The following is a 13,634-nucleotide window of genomic DNA, read 5'->3' as shown; positions in this document are numbered from 1 at the left end:
AAAAAAAAAAAAAAAAAACACATTAATTATTTTAACAAAAATAAATTAATTCATTAACTAATATATATATATATATATATATAATAAGCTCTTTCACTTGCATGCTAGTCTTATCCATAGTCGACGTTGCTTCTTCCATGGATCTGCTCCGGCTGCCGATTGTCGCCTCTGGCAACACTGTGGACTCGGGTTCGAGCCAGAAATCGGGTAGCAGGTAACCCGAGAAATCGAGAAGATCCATGAATGAGGTCGACGAGTCTTCAAAATCGGTAGGGTTTTGAAGGGAGTTCATGGCCATGAAAAGTAAATGGTTTGAAGAAGAGGAACATGGGGGAGGAACTGCTTAATTAAACATTATATAAAGTTAAAAAAAAAAAATTAATTAATTAATTGATTTTTTTTTTTTTTAATCTCCTTTTCAGCTGGCTCTTTCCTACTCACCTTCCTGCTGTCTTGCCGGGAAAATTTCTCCTTTCTTCACAGGCATTATTTTTGGGTGACGTCATAATTGTGACGTCATTTCAATGCAATAAAAAAAGTTCTATTTTTTTAAATTAAATTGAAATTTATAAATATGTGGACTAAACACGTTATTGTAATTTTTGGGTGACGTCATTTCAATGCAATAAAAAAAGTTCTATTTTTTTTTTAAATTAAATTGAAATTTATAAATATGTGGACTAAACACGTTATTGTAATTTATATTCCATGAATTATGTAATAAAAACTTTTAATTTATCTATTATTTGAAATATTAGGCATTATTATGGTTAAATTGTAATTAATTTACCAAACACTTTCATCATTTTTTTAATTTTAAGATTGAATTTTATCGACTAATAATTTATCTCTTTTATCACAAATGTTTTTTTAGATAAAGTTAAAAATAAGTTTATATATTTAAATAAGAACGGTCGAGAAAATGTTTAAGAAAAATGTGTTTATTTTTAATTTTAATAACATGAAAGATAATGATTAAATCTTTTAATTAATATAAAAAATGTCCCGCACATAATTTTAAAAAATTAAAATTTATTGGATATAATTTTAAAAAATGTCGTTTTGCATTAATTTTTTTAGTTACTTGAACCTATTATATATGTCGTTTGCATTCAATTATGAAAGTTTGAATGTGACAAAAGTATATATCTATTAAAATAAAATCGAAATTAAAAGTTGAAATGATTAATAAATATTGTTGATAATGTTTATGGATGGTGATGCAAATAAAATTCAAATTGAATTAGAATTTTTCGTTTTAATTAAGGATAATATAATATATAGTTTTTTTTTTCTTTCCTTTTTTACAAATTTTGACGGTGAGCAAAAATTATTCCCATTCTTATTACGAAATAAATTTAATTTTGAGAAATTAAATTTAATTAATACATAAATTAACCTAGAAAATCTTACCAGATTTTACAAATTTCAATATATATTTGAACGATTTTTTAAAAAATAAAAACGTATAAAAAAATCATCTAGAAGGTAATTTGATGAAATTAAAAATTTAATATAAACATTTATACAACTTTCATAAATTTACAAGGAAATTTTAATTAATGTATTTTTTTAATACAAGTGGGTGAATTGATAAAAATAAAATAAAATAAGAGAGGATGGGTTGACTGGCTGACTAGCTATGTGAATGGAAGACTTTAAGGAAGACTTCGAACAAGTGGTCAGGTTAAATGCACCCGAAAACTTTGCATCTTTTAATCACCCACCCTATTGCGTGCTCTAATTTTAGCATATAATCTAAAGTTTTAAATAATAATTTTTTTTTTATGCATTAGCTGTCATGCATTTATACGGATATTTATAAGACTCAAAAACTCAATCAACTTAGACTATCCAAATTTGAGTTGATTAATTTTTTTTCGATTTGGATTGAGTTAAAATTTTCGAAATCAAACAATTCGGGTTAGTTTGCCGATCGAGATTTATTTAGTTTGATCAATCTGACTAATCACAACATAAGATTACAGGTCAATTCAACCTTAACTTACTTTTACAATTATTATTAAATCTTAATAATAATTAAAATTACTTTGATCCAATTTGACCTAATTTATTTATAAGTTAGATTTGATACCAACCTTGAATTAGATAATGGACTAGTTTGTTTAAGTCATATTTAGATCGCCTAAATTGACTTATTATTTCATATTACTAGAAAAAAAAATCATTTAGAAAACATACTTTCAATTTAATTTAAATTTTTTAAAAATAAAATATTAAATGAAACGTTATCTTATCAATAACTTTTATTAAATAAAAATTATAAAGTGCCAAAATTTTAAAATAAATTCAAAACATAGAAATTCAATAAAATTAATAACATTTAATTAAATATATATATATTTAAAAAAATTAATTAGTTAATGACCCAAATTAATATGAGTAAACCCGAAGATTGGGCATGAGCTTTGCAATTGAAGGTTGGGTCGGTTTGGTCCAAGTCCAAATTGTGTCGCTCGTTGGGTTTGAATTCGGCATTAGTCGGACCGGGTTGGACTCGGCCCAACTACGAAGGTAAATCGAAAATAGTGTATTGACCGCACGATCCCAATTGACAAACATTTCCGAGAAGTTAAAGGCGGCGAAACGCATATTGACCGTCGCCGTTCCCGTTCACCGGTTAATCACGGCATCACAACGGGCTTTCTCCTATGGCGTTCTCTTCGGTTCCCATGAAATGCCCTTCTGTTCTTCACCTGCGAGTTCTTCCTAAAAGTTCTGCAAAGCGAAGTTCAATTTCCTTTCCATATTTACCCACGGAAATCAGCCATAGGAATTCCTTATCAATTCGATCGGTTTCAGTCCCTGGTACGCCTCTTTTTCGAATTCCTACTTTATTTTTTTAATATTATACTTCACTGTAATATCGTAGTTCATGGATGCATTGTCTATGTAAGAATTAGTCTGAATTTTTTCTGTTTGGATTGGATTTGAAGCATGAAATTGTGAAGAATCTCAGATTCGAGTGATTTGTTTTTATTAATTGAACATACGATTCAGGTATTGATTGATTGGAATTGAAATTGTTAGCTGGTGTAAGCTTTATATTGAAATTGAGTAGCAGAATATTTGGGACTTTTCTTATTGATTTACATGGAAAATAACTTTTTGTTACTTGGAACGATTACCTGTTTGCGAGTTATAGTTCGAGATCCTGTTGGTTGATATACAAATCACAAATTTATGTCTTTAATTTGTTATAATGCCTGAATGATCAGAATGGATTGATCTTAATGTGCATTATTTCTCGTAGTTGTTAGCATTAATCGTTTCTTCTTTTTAGACATCTTCAGATGCAATATTATTTGTGATTTTCTTTTGGGCTTACTACATCAAAAGATAAAACCTATTAAATCTTGCATTACAGTTTCTGCATATGAAATATGATGATTATATTATGTCTTATGATCGAAGTTTACCCTTTCATCTTATTTTCTTAACATGAAAATTGTGATTGAACAGCTGCTCCAGCATCTGAGGGTATAGCTCCGGCTATCTCATTAACAGATAATGCACTGAAACACTTCAACAAAATGAGAACTGAACGTAATGAAGACTTGTGCTTAAGAATTGGTGTCAGACAGGGTGGATGCTCTGGTATGTCCTACACGATGGAGTTTGAGAACAGGGCAAATGCTCGACCTGATGACTCAATTATAGAATATAATGGTTTTGTGATTGGTAAGAGTTATAGCTTCACTGTTTTCACTGCATTTCTATTGATGGGTATTTCTTGAGCCATATGTCATAAATTTGAGGAACTTTATATTAGAAACCACGACTTTCTACAATGATATGATATTGTCCACTTTGAGCATAAGCTCTAATGACTTTGCTTTTGGTTTCCCCAAAAGGCCTCATACCAATAAAGATGTATTCCTTACGAACCCATGATCATCCCCTAAATTAGCAAATGTTGGACACCCACCCAACCATCCTCAACAATTCTCCCCTCGAACAAAGTACACCATAGAGCCTCCCCTGAGAACTATGGAGCCTTCGAACTGTCTCCCCTTAATCCAGACTCAACTTTTTTCTCTGGAGCCCTCGAACAAAGTACACCCTTTATTCGACACTTGAGTCACTTTTGACTACACCTACGAGGCTCACAACTTCTTTGTTCGACATTTGAGAATTCTATTGACATGGCTAAGTTAAGGGCATGACTCTGATACCATGTTAGAAACCACGACTCTCCACAATGGTATGATATTGTCCACTTTGAGCATAAACTCTCATAGTTTTGCTTTTGATTTCCTCGAAAGGCCTCGTACCAATGGAGATATATTCCTTACTTATAAACCCATGATATCCCCTTAATTAGCCAACGTGGGACTCCCTCCCAACAATCCTCAACACTTTATTTGTAGCTCATAATTCATCTCTTAGACTCTTAAGCGAGTTGAATTATTAGATATCAGTAATTTCTTATGCTACTAAGATGAATGTTGCGCAACTTTTTTCATTTATATATTGTTCTTTTATGCATACTGTTTGACATGAACGTGTATGTTGTTTCATTCCTTGGTAATTGCTCTCCTCTATGAATGAAGGAACTTATGCATGTTTTAGTGAACTACGAACGTGTCGTTTTGTCTACTTCGTTTTCGATATACTCTTGTGTTGTAGCCTCCTGTTCTCATTTGCTGTGTAGCTTGAGTTTCTGATACAAGCTTCCCTTTCTCCTCCTTGTTTTGTAGTATGTGATCCCAAGAGCCTACTGTTCTTGTTTGGAATGCAATTGGACTACAGCGACGCACTTATCGGTGGGGGTTTCTCATTCAAGAACCCGAATGCTACACAAACTTGTGGTTGTGGAAAATCATTTGCTGCAGAAATGTAGGATCATCATTTGTATATATATGAATGGTTCAACAGGAACTTGATAGTTCTATGTTAAAGAAAACTTTGTTTTACCATTGATCCTAATAGTATACCTTCCATTACGAGTCTTCTGTAGGTTATATCTCTACTTTAACCCTTCCGGAAAAGGAAATTAGCTCTTCATGCTTAGTTCTAACTTATTACGCGCTATTTTCACTCGATGCTTCAGGGTCATCTTTTGATAGAGAGTATGTTTTTTCTGATACGATAAATGTGAAGATGTAGATTTGATCGTCAATTATCAATTAGTTATGCTTGAGTTGGTCAGGACTTTGAATTTTAAAATGTATTGGAAGAAATTTTTAGTTACCGTTTTTACGATTTATCTTGTAAATTTAATTACATGAATAAGTAATCATATCAAAATCATTTAAATCATACACTTATTTTTTTAAGCTATAATTTACTAATTTATGTTTTATTGATTTATTTTTAGAAAAGATTTAAATATTTTAGGTTTAATTTCCACTTTGGTTAAAATTGCAATATGACCCACTAATTCGATTAAACTTTTTTTAAAAAAATAAAAAATAAAAAATAAAAGAATCGATATTCAAATGGGAAATGGGAAATGAAAAAAGAAAAAGAAAAAAGGAGGAGGTGAAGGGTGCAGGTTTGTTGAGGTGCACTAGTTTTCGATCATGACCATCCATTTGGAAAATTAATGTACGACAATCCAACGGTGGGGATTCGAAGTAGACCGACTAATGAGGAGCAGGCTCCATCGAACCATTTCTAGCAGAGCTCCCCCTCCGCTTCGCGCAGACTGCCTCCTTCACACCCCTAATATATCCGACTTCCAATCCTCAAACGATTCAACGAAGCATCAGAAGAAGGGCGCAATCCGAGCTACCATCATGGCTTTCTCTTCTCGTCTCTTGTCCAAATCCAAGCAGGTCTGTTCTTTTCCTTCCTGGATCGGCCCCGTTTACCCTACGTTCCGTTCTCCATGATTATTCTTCTTTAAATGAACTTTTAAGGATTGATATGCGTGTGTGGCTTTTGTCTTTTTTTATTGATTTGATTTGATTTTTTTTAATTTTTGTTTACGTTCTTTTGTTTTATATTTGGGAATGGAGCTGATTATTAGCAATACTCGTATGGATCCTGGAAATGGTGTAATGTTTATCAATTTCTCCCTCCCTCTAGTTCAAATTTTCTTTATTGGCTCGCGTAATTTTCTACGTTTTGAAGGTGTAGGATTTTTTAACTGTTTATTTAGGATCTGTGATTTTAGGGTTTCTTTGGATGATGTAAAGTATGCAGGTTGCTGGCCGTATAGTTTGGACATTGTAATTCTGTGCTTGTAGGGCAAATGTTTATTTTTTTAATATTGCGTAGAGGCGTAATGATTATTGAATCAGCTGCTCGACGTGTGTTTTTTGTGCCTCTTTGATGTTACAGGTGCTTGGCGGTCGAAGTATCTTACATCAGGGGTATGCCATTCCTGTTCGTCACTTTGCGGAAGAGGCTCCTCGGCCTGCTCTGAAGGGAGATGGTGAGGCAAAATACGCTCAATTAGTGAGAAATGGGGAGAGAAAGAGAGAGAGAGAGAGCTATGAAGTTTGGTTTATGTCAATCACACAGTTGTAGTTAAATCTTTAAGGAATCATACATAAAAATTACGTGAGAATTGCATTAGATATGTGTATATGAAGACTATAAAGCTACATGAGTGGTGCATTAACTTCTCTATATGAACAACGATCATAATTTTCTGTGATTTCGTAGATAATGTTTTTTTTGAATTTTTTTATGTGGGTGCCAAAGAAACGCTGAAGAACATATTTCTGGAAGTGAAAAAGAAATTTGATACAGCAATTGATGTTTTCCGTAAAGAGAAGATCACTATTGATCCAGAGGATCCTGCTGCTGTAGCTCAATACGCAAAGGTCATGAAACAGGCCAGAGAGAAGTGAGTGTTTTTGAATGATTACTACATTTTATAATTGTGAAATTTGAGTGTTTTTGCTGAAGAACATACTCGTGGGTTGACTCCCTATATCTTTTTCTGTGCAATTAACTGGTGCAGAGGGGTAGCCCGGGTCATTTTATCTTTTTAAGCATATTAATCAAATTCCCCTGCCAATATTAGCTTCTTTTATTGTTTGTTTTTAGTTGATTCTTTTGAGGGTCCTTGTACTCCAGTACACTTTGCTTGGTGAAATTCTGCCTCTGCATTCTGAAACAATTTTGTTGTAGTTGAATTAAAGGAAGCATTTGGAGAGTAATGGTGTGATAATCATGAATATTCAAAGACACGTTTTGGTGATCATATTTTTTCTATGTGCTCAATAAACTGGAAATGGAGTTACATTACTCAAGGGGGGATCACTAATGTCAATTTATGTTCCACTTACATTGTACCTTTTTCTAGGAAAATAGCTACAAAAAATTATACACAGAGTAATCATTTATTTTTGTGTTCCATGCTAGCATTTATGAGCCAGCCTTGTTATCGGCCTTCATGGAAGTTTATTTATTTATTTTTATCACGTGACAATGGAACATGTGTTCGTATCAGTACATGCATAATGGTGAATTTATATTATAAAAATATGTGCATATGAATTCTGTATGAGTTACAATTTTAACCCTCTTTTTTTTCCTCACAGGGCAGATTTATTCTCAGAATCAGAGGTAATCAAAAACACCATTCAGTCACGAACCCAAGGCATCCCCGATGCAAGAACATACTTGCTGACATTGAAGGATATCCGGATTGAGTATGCTCCTCTTTCATGGACTTTGATTTCTTGTCAACACGAGAAATGCACTGTCTAAATTTCTCTCCTTAGCTTGTTTGTTAACAGTTGTGGTGTCATGAATATTTGGGTTTCAAGGCATTGCAAGATGGACAAGACTTGGAGACTGGAAAGAAAGCCTGGAAACCTCCTCACCAAAAGGAGGAAATAAAAAGAAAAAAAGAAAAGAAAAGAAAAGAAAAGAAAAGAGAAAGAAGCTCCAAGCCTCCAATACATCTGCATTTATAAAAGCTAACTTTTACTAACACGACTTGCAATTCATCAAGTATTAAGCTAAGTTGGCACAGGGATGGATTGGCTGACATGGTTAATGTTTACTGAATAAACTTGTGTCATCTAACTCGAGCTATATTTTGAGCCTTGAACTAGTTTTTCTTTTCTTTTTTGTTTTTTTTCACTTTGCATGTCAACGTTTTCAGATTTTTTGGCATTTTTTCCTCCATATAGTCCAATCTGAATATTTTTCTCCAAACATTTCCAAATATTTGTTGTAAGGTTCTGGTATGGATTTGGGATAGTATGATACTATATTTTAGAGGTATTTAATGCCCATGCATTCATTTTTATCTTTGAAACTTGTGACGTTGATCTTATGTCTATTGCCAAGTGCAGGACTTTGTTGTTTGTTTCTTGATCATATTCCTTCGCATTTTTCAGGAGAGGTCTTAATGATCAGCTTGGTGCAGAAGCTATGATGTTTGATGCACTGGAAAAGATTGAGAAAGAATTGAAGAAACCTCTCATGAGGAATGACAAAAAAGGAATGTCTCTTCTTATGGCTGAGTTTGACAAAATCAATCAAAAGTACAATTCTAACTTCTTATACTTTTTGTTTATTTTGGCCCCATTCCAAAAGATTGAGTGGTTTATACACACACACACACACACACACACACAAAAGATTGCCATCAAGGACAAAATGTCTTGTCAGAAAATAGAAGCTCTCACGCTCCCCTTTTGGATGAAGGACATGTTCACCATCCTTCTATGTCTGTTTTCGTGGAAGATACACTACAGATGTGAACATTATGGAGAACTATCGTATGATAGACCAGTGAAATAAATACTAATTGATGAACTGAAAAAAAAAACGTAGTAAATACAAAATTTAGTGTAGAATAAGATTCATTTTTATTTTTTCTGCATTGTGTGTCTATTTGGTGGCAGAGCCGGTTGCACCTATTAGTGAAGCTAAGGTACCCAACTATTAGATTTATTTTCTTATTTGACTTGGACTCTAGCTTTTACCAATGTAAATTTCTGAAGGAGCTGGGGATAGTTGCTAGCTATCCTACATACATACAGTTGAACAATCTTTCCATAAGGATAAAAGATATACAGTATTGAAGACTTCATCTCAACATTTTTGGATCAGGATTGGGATACGGAGGGAAGATCTGCCCAAGTACGAAGAGCAGTTGGAACTTAAAATTTCCAAGGCACAATTGGAAGACCTGAAGAAAGATGCTCTTGAGGCAATGGAAACTCAAAAGAAGCGGTATGTAGTTTGTGGTTTGTTATAATTATTATGCTGCAAAATAGTCGATTCTAAGTTGATAGCATGGTTTCCAGCAGACGATTCTGTGCTGCCTTCTTTTTTGTAGTTTGAATGAATGACTGTTTTCAGTCGCATTGATTATGATTGGCCAATAGATTTTATTCATAGGGCTTAAAAAAATCGTTCTCTTGACTTGCATATGGTTGGCATTATTTTAGATCTGTAGGTTCTTATCGAATCTTTATTGAAACTCTTTGCAACTTCCTCTCTTTGCTTTCAGTGAGGAGTTTAAAGACGAGGAAATGGTGGATACAAAGTCGTTAGACGTGAGAAACTTCCTGTAGATCGTTTTCCATATGTTCTCTGGTTGAGAAAAAGCTGTCAACCGAAACTGATTCGGCTGTTTTTGAACACCGGGATACTTTAGCTTTAATAAGATAAGCACCTCTGGTATTGGGAGTGCATCATTTGGCTGATGTTTGTTCCCAACTTTTTTTATGTAATTCATCCTACTATGTTACATTGTCAGGTGATAACCGGATGGATATTGTCCCAAAACTTGCATTCAATCCCGTTTCCCAATCACAACTAAGTTTCATATTGTTTTTTTTCTTTTTCTTCTGAATGTGTTTTTAGTGTTTGGTGTAGCTTGTGCGCCAGAATGGTTTGATCTTATAATATTCAGTTGTCCTGAAACTCGTAAGATTTTTGATCTTATGATATTTACAATATTTAATTGTCATGAAATTCATAAGATTTAAAGATTTAGAGTAGAGGAAGTGACGTTTATTGATCAATTTTCTTTTCTTTTTCCTAGTACTCTTCCAATAAGGTAAATTAAACATCTTCCTCAAGAGAGATGATGAACTACTAATGAAAAGTTTGTTCATGTTGTGGTGCTAGTTTTTCGTAGATAATAAGAAGACAACCTCGTAAAAAAAGCGCAGCTCGTTGGGCATTCCTACGATGACAAATGCCTCTTTTCTTCAAGATTCAACATTTTGAAACTCATTAACTTGCCTATTTGAGTACAGCCATATGAACTTGAATTATCCTTTTAAAATGCAAATGAACAATAATAGGGGAAAGACCCCTAAAAATTAAATTTAAGGATGGAATAGTTTACATAATAAGAGTCAACATCCGTCTTTTCTTGTAATTTCAACCTAAACTAATAAAGGAACAAAATCTATGGCCAAGTAGCCATTACTACAAAGCCTCTTCTCGCCTTTTCCTGTAATTTCAACCTGAACAATAAATAAAGGAACAAAATCTAAGGCCAATTAGCCATTACTACCAGCCTCTTCTCGTCTTTTCCTAGCCTACTGTCAAGGCTGCTGCTGCTGCTGCTGCTGCTGCTCTTCCTTTTAAGCCTTCTTCTTTTTATTTGATTTGAAACCATCATCTTTACTTCGTTTTCTACTGCTCTGCTCTTTTTCTTTCTTCTTCACTTGCTTCTCTGCCTTCGTTTTATTGGATTTTACACTTACAACTCCGCCAGAGGGAATCTTTCCACCACTTGGCAAAGCACCATCAAAATCAACCTCTCCATCCACAATGGCATATTGTTGCAGCATCCCAACATCTAACGACCCCTCATTCTTCATTTTCATTTTCTCCTGCATTTCCATTCCAGCAAAGAGTTGATTTAGAAGATAAGCGTGTGTGCGCGCGCGCCATCTGCATCATAATATGAAGCATGAATCTTACCTCAACTTGTTTTGCGCCTTCCTTGAGATCATCATCAACAGTGATCTCATGGGGTTCCAGTGGAATCTGCAGTAAAATCATGCATTTGTAGCAATAAATATATCCCCATTCTACTTAAAATCTTGCAACTTTGTAGTAAAATTATTTGATAGGTTCAAATTTGCATAAAACACAGCAAGAATGAATTCCCGAAGATACTAAATTTTTACCTCTCTCATACGTGGCATGGTCGATTCGATCTCCTTAGATGCAATTCCATTGAGATACTTGTGAAACTTTTTCATGACTTTGATAAAAAGTGACAGTATCTGTTGCCTCTCCAACTTCATTTGTCCCTGTAAGTAATACGATTTCCAAAAATTGATACATAACATTTAACAATTAGAATGCCCCCTCCCCACCACCACACACAAAAGAAAACAGGATAAGCAGCAACTACGTGGCAACTAGTACAAAAAGTAATTACCAGTGGACCAAATTACACAGATTGATGAAGTTTGTGGTAAAAAAAGATTTAAAACAGTCATAAGAAAGACTATGAAACCAAACCTCAATATGAGTAACATTCCGTAACTGCAGTCCAGTACAGAGCAATACAGATGCCTGTGTGTACGACAAAGTAACTGGAAGTTTCTCCATGAAATACAATTGTGCAAGTAATGGAACAAGATCTAGTATCTGTAAATCAACAGAAAAAGAATATTAAATCGATAAATTGGGCTTTGTATTCTTAAGGACTGGTATGCATACAATAAACTGCAGATAAAAAACCTCATGAACTTTCTACGATATGATAAAGTTTAATAGGTAGATTGAGAAACTCCCATTGGTAGGGGGTGAAGAAGATATGAGGTGAAGAATATGAAAAAGCTTTTTTAGTTTCATTTGATTGAAGCAGCCATAAAATTCATTTCCATTTTAGAAGTGTACATAAATTCAATGCACACCTTTTCGATAACATATGTATGGAGGTATGAAATCTGTAGGAATTTTGGAACCCACATATACATATACAAGAGAGATGGGGGATGGAAATCTTACCAAGTGGAAATCAACAAGATTGTCTGCATAGGCTTCCAATCGCTTCATATCATGTGCTGACATAAGATATCTGATTGCATTTAAAAATTCTTCGATAGTATCCTCCGAAGGATCTAGTTCCGTAAAGTTGATTTTTGGATCCAAGACACTGGGGGATTTTAAGTCGAATTATCAATTGAAGAAGAAAAATGCATATTTAGTAGTTAATAATCAAATATACTCACCTCATTGCTAGCTTATATTCCATTCCATGGAAACTAAAACCCAAGAGTCTAATAAACCTTAACCTGAAATCTGTGGATCATAACCGTAGAATCAAATACCAAAGATAGCACAGGGAACTAATTAAATGTAAAAACCTTACCTTGATAAAATGGACCGAAAAATCCCAACTGTGAAGATCCATTAGCTTCAATTTCATCATTGTTCAAAGGCTTTAAGACCATGCAGGTATGCTCACCCGTCACAGTGCTCTTAATACATGAAAAGAAAAGGGAAAATATTAGATAGGAAAAAAACATTCTTTACCTTCTTTTTTCATGTGAAATCAGCAAATAGAACCGTTAACAATTTTCCAACAGCGTAAAATCTAGAATCCAACTCAACTGGAATCTGGCCAATGTAGAATGGGGCAAATTTATGTCTCCTCCAAAAGCGGAAAAGATCCAAAGTGAGTCCAAAGGAAACACCAAGGTAGTGAAGCTTCTCAGGTCGTCGTTCACGAAGAGATACCAGCAGGGGAGGAAGATCAGTTCTAGGCTTTATGCTTTCTTCTAATAATGAAACCTGCATGTACGAATCAAAGATAAGGCCAAAACTGTCGTAGTAAACTAATTTGCACCGCTGTAAAAGCCGTCAGTAAATGGTAATGATCTTGCATAAAAGGTTGATACATTAATATTGAATATTGAATCTAGATAAAAATAAAAAAATAAAAAAAACAGACAAACTGCTGGCTTTTGCAACGCCCATATTGCAATTAACTGGTGAAAATACACCAGTATTATATTAGATATTTCTTATTAAACAAATGACGCGAACGTCAACAATAACAGTGCAATGCATCTTGCTAAATTTTCTATGTCAACATGAATAAAAAGGGAGAAAGATTTTTGTTCTTCTGTCGTTAAAGTGAGTCATTTCAAATGACATTTTTTGTAATAGCATTTTTTCTGGATAAGAAAAAGAACATCCATCACCAGAAAGAAAGATACAATAGGATAGCGGGAGTAAGGCATCAACCCCCACATAAAGAGCAAGGAGTTTATGAAATTTATGATCAGTATTCATTGGATTATCGTGTATAATCATTAATCTCTCGTAAGGGTCAGTGGTTTCCCTTCCAATACCTCCTCCTCCTTTCTATTCCCTAGTGAGTTTGATAAGTACTCCACGTCTTATTTAAATAATGATAACAATGAATATTTCCAATAATAATAATAATAACAATAACAATGAGAAGGTACATTGTGCAACTTCAATTCTAAGACATCCACAAGTGAAGTGATTTCTTTCATCTGTAATCCACAACCTCAATTCTAAGACATCCAAAAGTGCTTGTGCATAACCCCATAAATATGCTTGTTTCCAGTTTTAGATATTTTTTTATGATAAACTGAACTTTCATTGAGAACAAATGAAAGAACAAAGGGCACGCAAAAATAAAGCCCATAAAAAAAGAGTCAAGCTACAAAAAAAAAAAAAAAAAAAAAAAA

At 33.7% G+C, this 13,634-nt stretch overlaps 4 protein-coding genes across 4 annotated transcripts in view; 2 read left to right on the top strand and 2 right to left on the bottom strand.

Moving 5' to 3' along the window:
• LOC111463457 (probable WRKY transcription factor 51) overlaps positions 1-326 on the bottom strand; it is a 2,399-nt gene extending 2,073 nt beyond the window's left edge. Inside the window, exon 1 of the mRNA XM_023107402.1 lies at positions 102-326. Coding sequence (XP_022963170.1) covers positions 102-298 — 197 coding nt within the window. The 5' untranslated portion in view covers positions 299-326. The remainder of the gene's footprint in view (positions 1-101) is intronic.
• Positions 327-2,538: 2,212 nt separating this feature from the next.
• Positions 2,539-4,980, top strand: LOC111463122 (iron-sulfur assembly protein IscA, chloroplastic-like). The gene is made up of 3 exons (XM_023106943.1): positions 2,539-2,829; positions 3,484-3,702; positions 4,722-4,980. The coding sequence occupies exons 1-3, from the start codon at positions 2,673-2,675 to the stop codon at positions 4,862-4,864; spliced, it is 519 nt and encodes a 172-aa protein (XP_022962711.1). The 5' UTR covers positions 2,539-2,672; the 3' UTR covers positions 4,865-4,980.
• A 617-nt stretch (positions 4,981-5,597) lies between these two features.
• On the top strand, positions 5,598-9,864 carry LOC111463520 (probable ATP synthase 24 kDa subunit, mitochondrial). Its single transcript, XM_023107483.1, has 7 exons — positions 5,598-5,801; positions 6,310-6,403; positions 6,676-6,820; positions 7,521-7,631; positions 8,328-8,474; positions 9,046-9,168; positions 9,449-9,864. Exons 1-7 carry the CDS (start codon positions 5,613-5,615, stop codon positions 9,510-9,512), a joined length of 873 nt encoding a protein of 290 aa, XP_022963251.1. The 5' UTR covers positions 5,598-5,612; the 3' UTR covers positions 9,513-9,864.
• A 373-nt stretch (positions 9,865-10,237) lies between these two features.
• LOC111463368 (RNA cytidine acetyltransferase 2-like) overlaps positions 10,238-13,634 on the bottom strand; it is a 15,451-nt gene continuing 12,054 nt past the window's right edge. The window contains exons 19-26 of the mRNA XM_023107280.1: positions 12,526-12,705; positions 12,284-12,392; positions 12,144-12,213; positions 11,920-12,067; positions 11,428-11,556; positions 11,088-11,213; positions 10,879-10,944; positions 10,238-10,787 (exon numbers count right to left, since the gene is read on the bottom strand). Coding sequence (XP_022963048.1) covers positions 10,536-10,787; positions 10,879-10,944; positions 11,088-11,213; positions 11,428-11,556; positions 11,920-12,067; positions 12,144-12,213; positions 12,284-12,392; positions 12,526-12,705 — 1,080 coding nt within the window. The 3' untranslated portion in view covers positions 10,238-10,535. The remainder of the gene's footprint in view (positions 10,788-10,878; positions 10,945-11,087; positions 11,214-11,427; positions 11,557-11,919; positions 12,068-12,143; positions 12,214-12,283; positions 12,393-12,525; positions 12,706-13,634) is intronic.

The sequence above is a fragment of the Cucurbita moschata genome, unplaced genomic scaffold (assembly GCF_002738365.1).
Source record: "Cucurbita moschata cultivar Rifu unplaced genomic scaffold, Cmos_1.0 Cmo_Scf00028, whole genome shotgun sequence".
Taxonomy (NCBI): Eukaryota; Viridiplantae; Streptophyta; class Magnoliopsida; order Cucurbitales; family Cucurbitaceae; genus Cucurbita; species Cucurbita moschata.
The sequence above is the reverse complement of the archived record's forward strand: the minus strand, read 5'-3'. Positions and strand labels throughout refer to the sequence as shown.

Bases quoted from the DNA above. Each gene is read 5' to 3' on its own strand.
- LOC111463122 (XM_023106943.1), top strand. From the start codon at position 2,673: ATGGCGTTCTCTTCGGTTCCCATGAAATGCCCTTCTGTTCTTCACCTG. The intron at 2,830-3,483 runs GTACGCCTCTTT...GTGATTGAACAG, and splicing joins TCGATCGGTTTCAGTCCCTG to CTGCTCCAGCATCTGAGGGT. The intron at 3,703-4,721 runs GTAAGAGTTATA...CTTGTTTTGTAG, and splicing joins ATATAATGGTTTTGTGATTG to TATGTGATCCCAAGAGCCTA.
- LOC111463520 (XM_023107483.1), top strand. From the start codon at position 5,613: ATGAGGAGCAGGCTCCATCGAACCATTTCTAGCAGAGCTCCCCCTCCG. The intron at 6,821-7,520 runs GTGAGTGTTTTT...TTTTCCTCACAG, and splicing joins ATGAAACAGGCCAGAGAGAA to GGCAGATTTATTCTCAGAAT. The intron at 8,475-9,045 runs GTACAATTCTAA...TTTTTGGATCAG, and splicing joins TTTGACAAAATCAATCAAAA to GATTGGGATACGGAGGGAAG.